General features: G+C 39.0%; 1 protein-coding gene across 1 annotated transcript in view; it reads right to left on the bottom strand.

Annotated features, from left to right (window-relative positions):
• The window catches only part of LOC123520249, a 36861-nt gene that overhangs the window by 12334 nt on the left and 7614 nt on the right, over positions 1–16913 (bottom strand). The window contains exons 4-8 of the mRNA XM_045282357.1: positions 9073–9314; positions 8804–8962; positions 8575–8679; positions 8156–8278; positions 7891–7991 (exon numbers count right to left, since the gene is read on the bottom strand). Coding sequence (XP_045138292.1) covers positions 7891–7991; positions 8156–8278; positions 8575–8679; positions 8804–8962; positions 9073–9314 — 730 coding nt within the window. The remainder of the gene's footprint in view (positions 1–7890; positions 7992–8155; positions 8279–8574; positions 8680–8803; positions 8963–9072; positions 9315–16913) is intronic.

The following is a 16913-nucleotide window of genomic DNA, read 5'->3' as shown; positions in this document are numbered from 1 at the left end:
TTAATTCTTGTCTTGGAAGGGAAGGTGGAGGTTTTTGAGTGTCATTGTGGTATTAATTTATGTGGTGTTCTTAGGTCTTTCAGTCTGTTGTGGCAACGTCTTGTGTTCTCGTTAGTGTGCGGTCCACTTGCAGCTGCTGTTGCTGGTGTTAAGGAGTGAGATTGCTGAAACTGCTGTCATTGGTCCATGATTATTCTTGAAACAGTTGTCTGTAGACTCTCGTTTGTTGGGTGTGAATTAAGGAAAACAATTTGGTTTGTCTTTTCCTCCGTTTGATTTACTGGCAGGTAAACCATGCGCAGTCGCGCACACACACACACACACACACACACACACACACACACACACACACACACACACACACACACACACACACACACACACACACACACACACACACACACACACACACACACACACACACACACACACACACAGTGATGTATTATCAAGGGAAGTCTACAAAACAGCAAGAAATAGATATGTTGAAGTAAGGAGAACAGCACAGGAGGAATATGAACAGAGGGTGGTGGAAAACTGTGATAGTGACCCAAAAATGTTTTACAAATTCATAAATGGAAAACTAAATAAAAGGGAGGCAATAGAAAAGGTAAAAACGGGAAGAAGTATATGAAGATGCTGGAGATATAGCTGAAATTTTGAACGACAACTTTTGCAAAGTGTTTACAAAGGAGGAGCATTTTACGGGAGGAAGGCCTACGGAAATAAAGCAAATGCAGGACATCATGGTTACTAAGGAAGATGTAAGGAAAATTATGAGCAATCTGGATATTAATAAATCAATGGGGCCTGATGGCATATGTGGGAGGTTGCTAAAAGAATGTAAGAATCAATTGTTGAACCCCGTATTTGATATTGTGGAAACCTCCATACGAACAGGATTAGTCCCGAAAGAGTGGAAAAGAGCTGATATTGTGCCTATATATAAGAATTGTAGTAGAATGGAACCGCTAAATTATAGACCAGTATTGTGCAAGGTATGTGACGAAGTAATTAAAGCTAAGTGGAGTGAGTATCTAGAAAGTGAAAACATTCTGAGTGAAAGACAGTTTGGTTTCAGAAAAGGAAGATCGTGCGTATCCAATTTATTATGTTTTTATTCAAGAGTGACTGACATACTACAACATAGAGAGGGATGGGTGGATGCTATCTACCTGGACTTGAGAAAGGCCTTTGATAAAGTACCACACAATAGACTGATGTGGAAACTAAAGATGATTGGAGGAGTAAATGATAAACTAGCAAAATGGATGGAAAATTACTTAATGGGAAGAGAAATGAGAACAGTGGTGAGAGGAAGGAAGTCCGAGTGGAAGAAGGTAACCAGTGGAGTTCCACAAGGGTCAGTGCTTGGTCCCATCATGTTTTTGATTTATGTTAATGATATGCCAGTAGGAATTGACAGTTATATGAACATGTTTGCGGACGATACTAAAATTATGAGGAGAGTAAAGAATGTGGAAGATTGTAACAAGTTACAGGAAGATCTTGATAAAATATATGAGTGGAGTAAGGAGTGGCAGATGGAATTTAATATAGACAAGACCCATGTTATGAAAATGGGAAGAAGTAGATACAGACCAAACAGGGATTACAGGCTGGGTGATGAGAAAATTAAAGAGACCAATGAGGAGAAAGACTTAGGAGTAACCGTGCAAAACACCTTGTCACCGGAGAAACACATTAACAAGATTTTTTGGAAAACATACAACATGCTTCAAAATATTGGCCTTGCATTCCACTACCTAGATGAAGGAATGATGAAGAAGATATTATGTACCTTAATAAGACCCCAGTTAGAATATGCAGCATGTGTCTGGTCACCGCATATGAAGAAAAATGTGAAGAAGGTGGAAAGGGTACAGAGGCTGGCAACAAGGATGGTACCAGGACTCAGGGAGTTAGACTATGAGGAAAGACTGAGGAAGCTGGGGCTGACCACATTAGAAGAGAGAAGAACAAGAGGAGACATGATAACTATGTATAAATTGGTGAACAAGATTGACATACTGGATAGAGAGTTGATAAAGGTGACCACAAGTAATCATCTCCGAGGACATGGAAAAAGCTAATAAAGGACATCTGTCTAAATGACGTGAGAAAATACAGTTTCCGCATCGTAGCATTGATAAGTGGAATAAACTGAGCAGTGATGTCGTTGACGCGGTGTGTGTCAATCAGATGAAAGAGAGATATGACAGGAATGGACAAGGAGACAGGACACAGAGAGCTTAGCTCGGGCCCTGTAATACACAAATAGGTAAATACAAATAGGTAAATACACACACACACACACACACACACACACACACACACACACACACACACACACACACACACACACACACACACACACACACACACACACACACACACACTTTCATTGAATATGTGCATGTGTGTTTGTGTACTTGTATATCATATAATGTGGATATGATGAGGATGTATATAGTTAAAAAGTATTGAGTGGAACATGACATGAAGGTAAAAGATAATGTTATGTGAAAGTAACAAGAATATGATAGTTTACGTGAGAGGCGGAACGAAATATGAAAGGAAAGAAAATGTGAAAGACATTTTTAAGCATGAGTGAAGTAAAAAGTGTGTATGTGTGTGTGTGTGTGTGTGTGTGTGTGTGTGTGTGTGTGTGTGTGTGTGTGTGTGTGTGTGTTTGTTTGTGTGCGCGCGCGCGCGTGTGTCAGGTTGCACTGTACAAGTCACCCATGTTGTCAAAGTTCTTTAAGAGTGATTTTGATTTTTACCTCCGATTTAAACTTCACTTTTTAATGTTTCTTCAGTTTCCTTCATCCACTGTTTTTTGTCTTGAATATTTTCCTGCCTTCATTTGCCATCATCATCCTCTATTTTTCCTCTTTTCTCCTTATCTTTTTGATATTCTATTCTTTCTACCTAATTTTTATGCTCAATTGCTTTGCATTACCCATCTCCATTCCCATTAATTTACTATTCTTTACATGTTCGTCATTTTCTCTTATCCTTCCTTTTCCTTCATCATTTACTATATATATTTTTTTCCTATTCCCATCCCCTTCACCACCTCACCATGCCTCTCCTCGCTAGGTCAAGAAACGTCACCACCACTATCTAATCACAGAAGCTTTGTTGTCGGTGCTGCTGTCTCAGTGTCACTCATTGCAGCCACTGCCCTCATGGTCACACCTTGCTTGTAGCCGCAGCAGTGTTCATCTCATTCTTTGTTCATGATCAGTTTTGTACTTATATTTTGATTTTATTTCCTGATTAATCTCATTCTCTGTCCATCTATTCCATCATTGGCAGTAGTGTTAATATTTCACGGATGTTACATGTGGTCATATTCATATTTATTTTCTCTCATTTTGCACTTGCTATTTTTTTATGTGATTTATTTGCTCCGTTTTCTTTTTTATTTACACATGAGCTGCTTGTAGTATGTTTATCTCGTAGCAAAGTAATTTCTCTTAGTGTGGGACGCATAACGATGTCCGTGTTTTTTGCCTTGTGATTTCTTTTCGTGGCAATGACAGCCAGTGTGTGAGCCCTGCGAGTGCTAAGTTGTTACGTCACATATATTTCTGCCTCTATGATTGGCTTTGCCATAATAAGGTTTCGCGTCAATATGCGGGCGCCTCCAGCTCATGTTCCAAGTAGCTGAACGTTGCTATGATGTCATTGCCTATGCTATTAATTCGTGACTTACACAGATAAACACGATGAATAATTCAAACATATTTCTCATGTTTTTGTTACTCCCATTATTTTCTTTTGTCGAGGAAACACACATGCACGCACACACACACACACACACACACACACACACACACACACACACACACACACACACACACACACACACACACACACACACACACACACACACACACACACACACACACACACACACACACATTTTGCTGTTCCCTTTTACTTCTTCTATCCTCATTTTCGTTTCAAAGTTGGATGTTGTGTCTATGTGCACAATAACTTGATTTGCTCTTGAATTTTATGAATTTTCCTTCATCTGGCTTCGACTTAAAAGTCACTCCCTAACTAAATTTGTGTTTGCTGTCTATCTTTCCCCTAACTCCTCTGACCATAAGATATTCTTTGCCTATTTAACTTTTAAAGTGAAGCGCATTGTCTCTATTATATCCTTTCGCAGAGGTCATCATCCTTGAAGATTTCAATGTTCACCACCAACTTTGGCTTTTCTCTCCCTTCATTGACCATCTTGGTGAACTGGCGTTCAACTTTGCTATCCCCCATGACCTACAGCAACTGGTACAACACCCTACCGTCTAGGGGGGATACGCCCAATATTCTTAACTTTTGCTTACCTCTAATATTTCTGGTTATACTGTTACCCTATCTTCTCCGTTGGGTCTCTTAACATGACATCAACACGGTTTCAGAGCACAACGTTTCACGGAGTCTGCTGTTTTACAATTTGTTAATGATGTATATAGGAATCTTGAAGGTAAATTACATGTTGCAGAAATATTAATTGATTTATCCAAAGCCTTTGACACTCCAGGTCTTAATATTTTATTACATAAATCAGATATTCAGGAATCAGGGGTGTTTCATTAAAGTTGTTTGAGAATTACCTTCATAACTGAAACCAAGCAGTATATTGTAACCAAGATTATGCTCCTCTACAATCCATAATGAAAGGTGTACCATAAGAATCTGTCTTAGGCCCGATAATTTTCCTTATGTATATATATATATATATATATATATATATATATATATATATATATATATATATATATATATATATATGATTTTACAAATGCTAATCCAAAATTTTAAGTTTCTGATGTATGCTGATGATTCAACACTATTTATTAGTGATAAAACAGATTCCCTTCATAGAATTGATTTTCAAAGTAAAATTATATATCTAAGGAAATAAGCTAAAAATGAATGTTTTAAAAACTAATTTCATTCTATTTAAAGAATTTATATAAAAAAAAAAACCTCTTCCACCAGTTGTTGTAGATGAGGAAATCATAAATCAAGTCAGTCATACAAAATTTCTTTGGAATTCTTGATGAAAACCTAAATTGTAAAATTCATACAGATAAAGTTTGCTTGAAAATATCTAATATAATTAGTATTGTATGCAAAATTCGCCATAACCTAACCATAGAGTCAATAAAGAGTATATATCATATCTTATGTTACCCACACTTTACATATTGTGTTCCCGATATGGACTTCTTTTACCAAGAAATTATCTGTAGCTCAAAACAAAATTTTTTTTGGTATATTTTCTTTGTGCAAAAGTTTGAATCAACAAATGTAGTATTTATTGATAGGAATATTCTAAAATTTTCCAATATGCCTAAATATTTCACACTGTTTTTACTTTTTTGCTTTGTTCAGTCAAAAACCAAACCCAGTATTAGTTTATCTTAAAGTAATTTCAATACTAGAAATAACATCAACTTCTTTTTTTATGGAAGAAGGAAAAACGTTCAAGGGCAACAAAAAATATGATAAGAAAAAAAAGAAAAAAAAAATGGCCCACTGAGATGCCGGTCCCAAGCTGGATAGATAATGGTGAAAAGGGGACTCTCAGGTTGATAATAGGAGTCATCTTTATATATATATATATATATATATATATATATATATATATATATATATATATATATATATATATATATATATATATATATATTGCTAGTACATGTAGTTTCGTGTGAAGGAAGAGAGTTGTCTTTAGAGGGCAGGCTGTGACTGCCCCTTGTGTTGTGAGACACAAAGGGAAACTTTCAATGAGGTCACATTTGGCTTTAATGAGATAAGTTCACAGCACCCTTGAACCAGTGCTGTTAGACCTTTCGTTTCAGCCGGGATCTACTACCTCCTCCTTGCCCAACATTTACAACAATTTGGTATAAGAATAGTGTTATTATTTCTAGTTCAAAAATATTTGATAGTATGCCTCTTAACAAGAAAAATCAACTTACAACAGCCAACTTTTTAGGTATAAACAAAAAATAGAAAATATTTATTACTTCAACAAAAGGTGCAAATTTCAATGATATCGATGGTGAAATTGTAGGCATCAATGCACTGTAGTAGTTATTAATTCTCATTACACTGTTTTATTTACTGTACTTGTTATTATTTAGCTCGATATCCATGACAAATAGTTCTTGACTATACAATTGTCCGTTAGGGAGCTCAGCTCGACGGAACGTAATAATCCAAACTTTATATACTTGTAATGCAAATGTTAATATTTTTCATATCACTAAATACTTACTTACTTACTTACTTACTTACTTACTTACTTACTTACTTACTTACTTACTTACTTACTTACTTACTTACTTACTTACTTACTTACTTACACACACACACACACACACACACACACACACACACACACACACACACACACACACACACACACACACACACACACACACACACACCGCGTAGTGTAGTGGTTAGCACGCTCGACTCACAATCGAGAGGGCCGGGTTTTGAGTCCCGGGGCGGCGAGGCAAATGGGCAAGCCTCTTAATGTGTGGCTCCTAGCAGTAAATAGGTACGGGATGTAACTCGAGGGGTTGTGGCCTCGCTTCCCGGTGTGTGGAGTGTGTTGTGGTCTCAGTCCTACCCGAAGATCGGTCAATGAGCTCTGAGCTCGCTCCGTAATGAGGAAGACTGGCTGGGTGACCAGGGGCGACCGAGGTGAACACACACACACACACACACACACACACACACACACACACACACACACACACACACACACACACACGCAAACATTTATTGATATTCATCTTTATAACATGTGATGTGCGTATCATCCTGTGTGTTTGCGTCACTCCACATCATGTTTAGTTCTGCTGTGGGGCGCACCTAAGATGTGTGGCGAAGCACTGTGATAATATTCAAGCAGCTTCGTACACTACCACTCTCACTGTTAGTCTAGGTTAAGCCTTGAGTAAAGATTCCTTCAACCACAAAGTTGTGTTATTTTTGCTTAGCATCCTGTTACAACTGTGTTCTATTGTCATTCTATAAGCAGTTCCATACTACAATAACACAAACATATCAATCCTTGTTGACACGTGTCCCGCTGTAGATGCACGGTTAAGATCTCCCTAAACTTGTACGGAAGAACAAGGCAGGCACTGGGGGAGTGAATACAACTAAGAACACTGTCCATAAACATTTCGTCTCTTAGTTTATGACTATGTATGCCCTTATGGTGTGTTTCTTCCTTCATATTAATACCTTTTCCTACATAATCTTTAACTATCAACTATTCTTCCCCTCTGTGCTGTTTAGTGTTTCTCTGCCATCTGCAATTGCATGTTTACCCTTTCCTTTTCTGGTTTACCTGTTGATTTTCCCAAAGTATGTTTTTTTTGCTCTTACATTAACACCTTTATCTTTAAATTTCACCTCGTACTTTTAAGAAAAAATATGAGGTTATTTGATATTTTTCTCTGATTCCCATCCAGTTTCATGGGTCACTGGTTGTTTAAGAGCAACAGTAGGACAAGATAGACAAAACAGTGAATAATTGCTGGGATTTATTGGTATTGAAAGATACCAAGAGGCCTCTTGTTGTTTGGGGATTTAAGGACGAAGGGTTCGATGAGATGTCGTGCGCATTGTCGGGTGATCGAAGGTTTCAGTCGTAACGTGTCAGGAGTCTGTGGGAAAGACAAGGCAGAGCTTTAGCTAATATTGCAACGAGAAAGAAAGTGAATGTTTGAGTGATTATAATTCCATGTGGGACTTGTGCGACAATAAAAAAAGATGATGAAAAAAGCATTAACGGTAAATTCATGACACACTCGTTTTCGTGTCTTGCGTCTCAGTCGGTATCCTTCTTAGGCCTTATCCTGAGCTACGGTGGAGGTAGACTGGGAGTCATCAGTACTCTTCTTTTCCGTCTCGTGCACGCAGAACCAAGGCATGTACTGGGTAATGGCCTGCAGAGAGAGGTGTGAGTAAAGACCAAGGACAAAAATAATACGATGGCACAGTAGAGCAGGAAAGGGAACAGAGAATAAGATTGTATGTGGTTCTTGAGTGTGACTTGGAAAATAGTTATTGTTATGGGAAGAATTCTGTGTTTGGGGTCGCTGCTACTCACCAGACGGTACTTGGGGTGGCTGATGGCGTACACGAAAGGATTGTAGCAGGAGCAGGACTTGGCCAGCAGGGCGGGCAGGGTGGTGACGAGAGGATTGATACCACTCAAGTCGCCCAACACACCCTGTTCGACAATGGCATTATTATGTTCATGGACGTTCTGTGTCACCCATTATTTCCACACCTATGCCTATACCGGCACCTATATCCATATATCACCACTATATTTAATCATTCACAGATGGATGTAGAAGTAAAGTCTTAAATATTTGAAAAGTAGATTGATCAGAAGTGTTGTTGGTTCCATTAAAAACTGCTAATTGCTCGTAAATTCCATAATTTTCATGGTGTGGCTCCCTTTGTTACTCCCATTATCTGTGTGTTGGCATGATGTCAATCAGGCGGGAGGCAAATACGAACCTGTAGACTGATGAGAGCGTAGGGAGTCCAACAGATGAACCACAGAGAAACGTTGACAAGGGCTGTCTTAGCGATACGGATCTCTGCACGCTGAGATTCGGCTTCCTGCAACACATGGAACATAATTAATAAGGGAATTTCTTCTGCTTCAAGTCTTTCTGTATGCATTTAGTGAATTTTGAGTGTTATCAGCCTGCTGATTGGCCAGTCTCAAAGAGGGAAGACTCACGCCGGAGCGGAGGGTTGTCACGTTCATCTTCTTGGCCTGTGCGCGCATAGCGGCCTCGTGAGCGAAGATCGCCTTTACGATGAACACGTAAGAGAAGATGATGATAGCGGCCGGGAGGAAATAGTCGAAGACGAAGATGATGATGTTGTAGCTCCTGGTCTGTTATTGAAAAAGGAATAAATCAGCACGTGAAGACATCGATGATGTTATCAAAGTGTTATTAGGTATTGCAGAGGTAAGTGCTCTGCTTTACGCGCAGGTGGACTTACGTTGAAGTCCTGAGTGAGATAGTCGTAGCTGCAGGAAGTCAGGATACCCTCCAGGATGTACTTGCCCCAGCCGAAAAAGGGAGCGATGGCAAAGCCAACAGAGATGGCCCAGCTGATGAAGGCCAGGACAATGGCCTTGCCGTTAGTGAGCTTGGGTCCATTGAAACCATTACAGATAATGTTGTACCTATCAAAGGAGATCATGCACAGCAGCCAGATGCTGGTCACGCCAGTAATAGCACCTGTGGTAGAAAAGGAGAGGCGTGAGTCACGATGAGATGGTTGTCACGGTAAAAGAAACATGATGGTGTAGTGATGTGGAAAATATTTGAAATTACGTATAATATTAAGCATTTCATTTTAAGTAACTACTGTGTGTGTGTGTGTGTGTGTGTGTGTGTGTGTGTGTGTGTGTGTGTGTGTGTGTGTGTGTGTGTGTGTGTGTCTGTCTGTCTGTCTGTCTGTGTGTGTGTGTGTGTGTGTGTGTGTGTGTGTGTGTGTGTGTGTGTGTGTGTGTGTGTGTGTGTGTGTGTGTGTATGTGTAGCAAAATCATTTAATGTGTGTATTTTGATGAGGTGTCATATGTCTTTAGAGTGGAGGCGAGAATTGTGTGCCAGGACAACGTAGCAGAGGTGTAAATGAAAACTAATTATTGGAATTAAGTGTCATGAGTTTACGGTCGTCAGTGGGTATGTGAAGTGCTTGAGTGTATGAGTAGCAGATGACTCACCCAGGCAACCATAGATCTCACAATAGGTAGCGCTGAACATCCAGACACCACCATTGAAACAATTGTAGGTGAAGAAGGGAACGTTGGTGGTCAACATGATGAGGTCAGAAAGAGCGAGGTTCACCACGAGGATGTTAGCGGGAGTCCTAAGGGCCTGGGAAGAAGGGGAGAAGGGAAAGGAGGTGAGAAGAACGGCATCTACTTAACTGGTCTTGCCTCACCCTTCCAGTATTGCATACCTCATATTGTTATTCGAATCTCCAACCTCAGCTTCACCTTCCCATTACTGTAGCCTCAACTCTTATTTCGTAATATTAACCTTGAGGTACCTGGAATATCGTGTCGCATATATGGCATTACTATAACGTCTTGTTTGTCTGAGCTCCAGCTATTGAGAAACTTAGCATCACTTTTCAAATATTAATGAGCAGGAGTTATAGCGTAAAAGGAACGTTATTAAAGTGGAACATTCGATTGATTCATTGCCCTGTTTAAATGAAGTAATTTCGTTTGTAGATAACAGTAAGAGAATTTGAATGGAAGGAAGATCAGGAAATTCATATCTATATTGTACAGAACAACACAGCAATGATTAGTGATTATAACATGCTACAGTCGAGGGTTTTGATTTTTAAGTTTACAGTACTGTATATTTAGCTAGGGGGAAATATTATCCTTTGCACTGGTGGTAACTGTAATGAATTTAGAAGATACTAGTAGTAATTCTCGCAGTATAATAGAAACTCTTGTCAGTACATCCTTCTATACAATTAGAACCCACTTTTGTTTTACTGTTCTAATGGTAACGACAACACAAGAGAAGACAAGCAAAGCATTAAACCAAACATTACATCCCCACCATTCATTACCCTACACTTGTCCAGCAAACATATCCACATAAAACCTTTTACCACACACTCACACTTACCTGGCATTTGGCGAACAGGTAGATCACCAGGCCGTTGCCAATGATGGAAATGAATCCAAGGAACAGGTAGATGACACCAAGGAGGTAGTGCCACATGGGGTTGACGGGGGTAGTTGTACCAGTGCTGGTGGACGTACGGCTTGATTTCAGGCCTTACAAAGTCCACGATACTCACTCCCTCGGGATATCCATAGGTCATAACCTGAGACCTGCAGGCAGTCAAGAGTGGAGGGTGAGGGTGAGATAAGGTGAGGTGGTAAGAGGCAGTCGGCATGATAAAAAAAAAAGTTTGTGTGTGTGTGTAGTTCACTGTTTGATCTGCTGCAGTCTCTGACGAGACAGCCAGACGTTACCCTACGGAACGACCTCAGAGCTCATTGTTTCCGATCTTCGGATAGGCCTGAGACCAGGCACACACCACACACCGGGACAACAAGGTCACAACTCCTCGATTTACATCCCGTACCTACTCACTGCTAGGTGAACAGGGGCTACACGTGAAAGGAGACACACCCAAATATCTCCACCCGGCCGGGGAATCGAACCCCGGTCATCTGGCTTGTGAAGCCAGCGCTCTAACCACTGAGCTACCGGGCCGTGTGTGTGTGTGTGTGTGTGTGTGTGTGTGTGTGTGTGTGTGTAGGACAAAAGTGCTTACAAAGATACATAATGGTAGAGTGACAAAATGGACTGAAAAAATTAGAAGAGAATAAGATTGATTAAAGTAGACATGCAGACAAAGTGCAAGAAGAGACAGACAGATAAAAGTAAAAGTAAATATATATATATATATATATATATATATATATATATATATATATATATATATATATATATATATATATATATATATATATATATATATATATGTATATATATATATATATATATATATATATATATATATATATATATATATATATATATATATATATATATATATATATATATACACACACACACACACACACACACACACACACACACACACACACACACACACACACACACACACACAGAGAAGAGAGAGAGAGAGAGAGAGAGAGAGAGAGAGAGAGAGAGAGAGAGAGAGAGAGAGAGAGAGAGAGAGAGAGAGAGAGAGAGAGAGAGGAGAAAGACATATAGAAAAAGATTAACGAAGCAAACACTGCTGTAGAAAGAGGAGGAAGTGAAGGAGCAGTAGTAGGAGTATGAGAAGGAGGTGTAAGGAATAAAGAAATGCTTCTAAAGGAGAAAGAAAATGGTAAAGGAGGTGGAGAAGAAGGTTGTATAAAAAAAATCTAGAACCATTTCTGCAGGAGGAGATATAATAACTGAAAAAAAAGTACGCTGCTGAAAGGGAAAAAAGGTGAAGGAGTAGGAGGAGGAGAATATGGCTTCCAATAGTTCAAGAAACTCTGTTACAAGAGGAGGAAGTGAAGGAGTTGTAGGAGGAGGTGTAAGAGATAGAGAAATACTGTTGCAGGAAGAAAAAGTGAAGTAGTAGTAGTAGTAGTTGGAGATGGAGGAGAAGGTGGTGTAAAGCAATCCACAAACTGTACTGCAAGAGAAGAGGAGGAGGAGGAGGAGGAGGAGGAGGAGGAGGAGGAGGAGGAGGAGGAGGAGGAGGAGGAGGAGGAGGAAAAGAAGAAGAAGAAGAAGAAGAAGGAGCAAGAAGAGGAGAAAAATATGGTGTCCAAGAGTAAAAACGCTGCATAGAAGGAAGAGGAGGAGTATAAAGACTAAAGGAAGCCTGCGGCTGTAGGAGGAACAGAAGGCGTTGGATTAGGAGTTATACCCGTAGAAAGCCATCTGTGGTCCAGTGGAGTTAGCCATGGTGATGGAAGGGAGATCGAAAGGTCAGCCTCTTTCCAGAACTCCTGACGAAACGGAATGAAGTTCCTTCGTGCCGTGTCTGTCTTTTACCCGGTTTATATACCTCTCGCTGCCTGACGACCCAGAAGAAAACTTACTAAATGTATTACGCTTGCGCAGAGGAAGCCCCCCACCTTCTCACATTTCTTTGCGTTAACACTTTTATCTATTTTGCTATCTTTTTCTGTCATTTGTTTTTTGTCTGTGTATTTGTCTGTCTATCTGTCAGTATGTATTGACCAGTGTTATCTGTCTGCCCGTACTTTTTTTTTTGTCTTCTGTCTGTTTCTGTTTATTTATCTATATTATTCTGTCTGGTGTCCGTGTGTCTGTGTGTGTGTCTGTGCATGAATGTATATTATGTATGTATGCATGTATGTATGCATGGTTTTTTTTATACCATGTGGGCTTTTCACGAGAATTTATGGGCTAAAGGGGATACTTTTCTCGGGTACCTCCTGTCTCAAAGCCCACCCGCTTGGAAACCGTTGCCCCAAGTGAGGAAGCCCAACCTACACTCGGACCGTGGATAGGATTCGAACCTGTGCGCTTGGAGACCCCTTGGACCACAAAGCACGCATGATTCCACTGTACCACGGCGGCATGAATCTATATCTGTCTATCTATTTATATTTATGGATCTCTTGTATTTTACCTTTCTATCTATATACCTATCTGTCTGTTATCAAAATATAACAAGGATCCTGCACCATCAGTGGGAAGAATACCCAGGAAACTAATCATTCAAGTAGTCTTTGAAAATCATACACATTAGAGAATATCGCGTTTTAGAGTGCAGGGTTTGCTTGGGATGTAGGCCTACTCCACTGAGGAGGCGCGGGGTGACCACCTTGAAAAGCGAAATTAATTTTTTTTTAATAGTCCTTGCCCTGTACCTTGTATAGTAGTATTGGTGGTTGTAATATTATTATTATTATTATTATTATTATTATTATTATTATTATTATTATTATTATTAATAGTAGTAGTAGTAGTAGAAGCAGTAGTATTAGTAGCGGTAGTAGTAGTAGTAGTAGTAGTAGTAGTAGTAGTAGTAGTAGTAGTAGTAGTGTTAGTAGAAAAAAGAGAAGATGGAAGAGAATGAGAACAAGAAATGATAGCTGCAACAAACGTAGTATTAGTAAAAGAAATAAAAGAGAGAGAAGGTGGAGGAAGAAAGAGGAAGACAAAGGACAATAAGCAGAAAAAAAAAAAACGGTAACAATCAGCAGCACTAACTCCACGGTTTTGCAGAAGACTCATGCTGCGCCACACTTTTATGGGCTCTAGGTGTGACAAAGAAGCCGTTAGCCTCACCGTGGCGTTTGTCGACACCTATGTTAATGTACTAGCCTCTTCTAGATGAAGATACTGAAAGTATTGATGGTGATCCTCTACTCTCTTTCCAAAGTAATGTAATGTGATATGTTGTTACTTGTACTTATCCAAATGTTTATTATGTTTTACTCTTTTTATTTCACAAGTTCTTGAAAATGGGGTAATACTTGCAATTCTTGTCTTAGCAGAGTGCATTCTGATATATGATTTTGGTTTTCTATATTTATGTTTGTGGATGTGGTGTGTGCACTTTCATAACACGTACACACAAACACACTCACATACTTCGAAGATGATGACTGGGAGCCGTTCATTGCCGCTAAACACTGCATGACTGAATAATTGAGGTAAATAATGCTGCCTTTGGCAGAGTAAGGCAAAAATAATCATGACATCTCTCTCTCTCTCTCTCTCTCTCTCTCTCTCTCTCTCTCTCTCTCTCTCTCTCTCTCTCTCTCTCTCTCTCTCTCTCTCTCTCTCTCTCTCATATGCATATATCAAAATCGTATAATTAGGGAAGTAATGTGTTGTAGAAATTGATGAGAGGTGGAATAGATAGTTTTCGTTCATGGTAAACATGGTTCAGTAGGTGCCACGTGTCAGTACGCCACCGTTCTTTAGGCTGCGAAAGGCGAAGAAAAGAATGAACGAGCAACATAGTGTAGTGGATAAGGTGATGAGCGTGGGATCGGGCAGACGTCAACGCTTAGGTTCGAATCCTACCACATACCACTTTGAGACTATGCCATTTGTCGAGTGGTTTAAAGGTACCTTCATGTCACCATGATACCCAAGTTCTAGGTGGTTACACCAAAGATGCGCTTGGGTGGTGATATGGTCCCTAATATGGGTACCACTATAACTAGAATTGCTTGCGCCACTAATGGGCGGAAGCTTAACAGCGCTCCACACATTTACTCTTCAAGTATTCCTACAGGAGCTATAGGCCATAAAAAAATAACAGTAGTACAGTAAATAAATTATAATGACATTAGCGATAAAGACCATTGATAAATGAATGAATAAATATATTGGAGGAGGAAATGAAGGTATTATTCAGGAAAAGTTCATAGTACGAGATAGGCCTTCATGGAAAGGGAAAAGATGGATTGAATCATAAACTTTGAACAACTATTCGAAAATATGAAATGAGACTGTATAGTTTCCTGCATGCCTCCATTTCTCAACCTTTTCGTTAAATAGAAAAAAAATAAATAGATGAATAATAGAAAAAAGGATAAGATTAAAAAATACAACGTTAAAGATTGTACCAGTACTCTATTGCGCTGCATTTTCCATTCTCAGTTTGTTCATTCTGACGCTCGCCATGCTGCAGCACTGGCCTCGGATTATATGGAGTAAGGTCAACTCTCACCTTTGTCCAAAGCCGTAACCTAAGCTGCACACATCCCAGTCTCCTCAGCCAATGTTCAGTTTGCCTCAGAACTTGGCTTGTAGCTCCTCCTGGCAGCATTCTTTTTATTTATTTACACACATACAGTCTTACTATTGTGTATCTCTAAACGACCACTTGCTTTACATTATAAAAGTTAGTACTAATAGAAAATGTTGTCAGCGGTGGGATGAAGGATTACTTGCGTCTCTTTTTTAATCATGTGCCCTGTTTGCTTCAATGCTACTGCGCTTGCTAACTGTTCCACCATGTCTACAGTGCCATTTTGCTGTTTCCTGTGGACGTCCCTGCTCCTTGCATACTACCCACCAATACATTATGTGTTGCTTGTTTACCGTTCCTGTTGTTTCGAGACTGGATTTCTTAGCCGTTAGTCTTTGCATATGGTGGCAGTTTTTACTGTCCTGTTAATGTGGTCTTTTTATTCGTGGTATGAAGTACTTATCTGCCATGGCCCACTACATCCCATGCTTATATATCCATCTATCTATCTATCTATCTATCTATCTATCTATCTATCTATCTATCTATCTATCTATCTATCTATCTATCTATCTATCTATCTATCTATCTATCTATATATATATATATATATATATATATATATATATATATATATATATATATATATATATATATATATATATATATATATATATATATATATATATATATATATATATATATATATATATATATATATATATATATATATATATATATATATATATATATATATATATATATATATATGTGTGTGTGTGTGTGTGTGTGTGTGTGTGTGTGTGTGTGTGTGTGTGTGTGTGTGTGTGTGTAAGTTCAGTATGATTTTTACAATTTTGCAAAGATACGGGTTATCTTTTTATTTTATAATGTATTTGGTATAGAAACGCTTTATTCGCTTTATTTTGAAAATATTTTCATATAAATGCCTTATTTTCTTTATTTCTGGCCTCTAGTTATTTCCTAGTGTTTTCTTTGTGGTCTGTAATTCCATAGTGCGTAGTCGCTCTTATTACATGTCTTACTTAGATAAATCTGTATTTTAGAATGCGTGTCAGTGTACCTCCATCACCCAGTCCTCGAATCATGTGGAGTGAAGTTAGCACTCACTTTGGTTCATAGCCATGACCTGAGCTGCATGCCTGCCAGTCTCGTCAGTGCACCTCTAGTCCGGCTCGGGGCTCGACAAGCGGCTCCTCCTTGCAGCAGTTTTTTTTTTTTCTTTATCTAGTTACCCTTTTACTGTCTACTTTATTAATATAAAACGAACAGCATTACTATCGTGTATCTCTAAACCACCAAGTATTATAAAATAAAAGAGTTATTACGATTGCACCAGTGATGTTATGACCTGAATAACTGATCTGCATGTTCTTGTTTTCACGAGACAGGATTAGAATGGATTTGAAGTTGCACTACGGCAGTGAATTGGATTCAGATCATCGGTGCAAATAGAAGAGGCCTTAGGTACCATTGTTGTTCCTTTGTGCTAGAGGAATCTTAAGCTTTTCAGTACCGCGATTGAGTTTGATTTTACTCTGTATACCATTATAAGACGTCATAATGTGTAAGA

This window comes from Portunus trituberculatus, chromosome 46, assembly GCF_017591435.1.
Source record: "Portunus trituberculatus isolate SZX2019 chromosome 46, ASM1759143v1, whole genome shotgun sequence".
Classification (NCBI taxonomy): domain Eukaryota; kingdom Metazoa; phylum Arthropoda; class Malacostraca; order Decapoda; family Portunidae; genus Portunus; species Portunus trituberculatus.
This window is presented reverse-complemented; position numbering and strand designations above follow the sequence as displayed.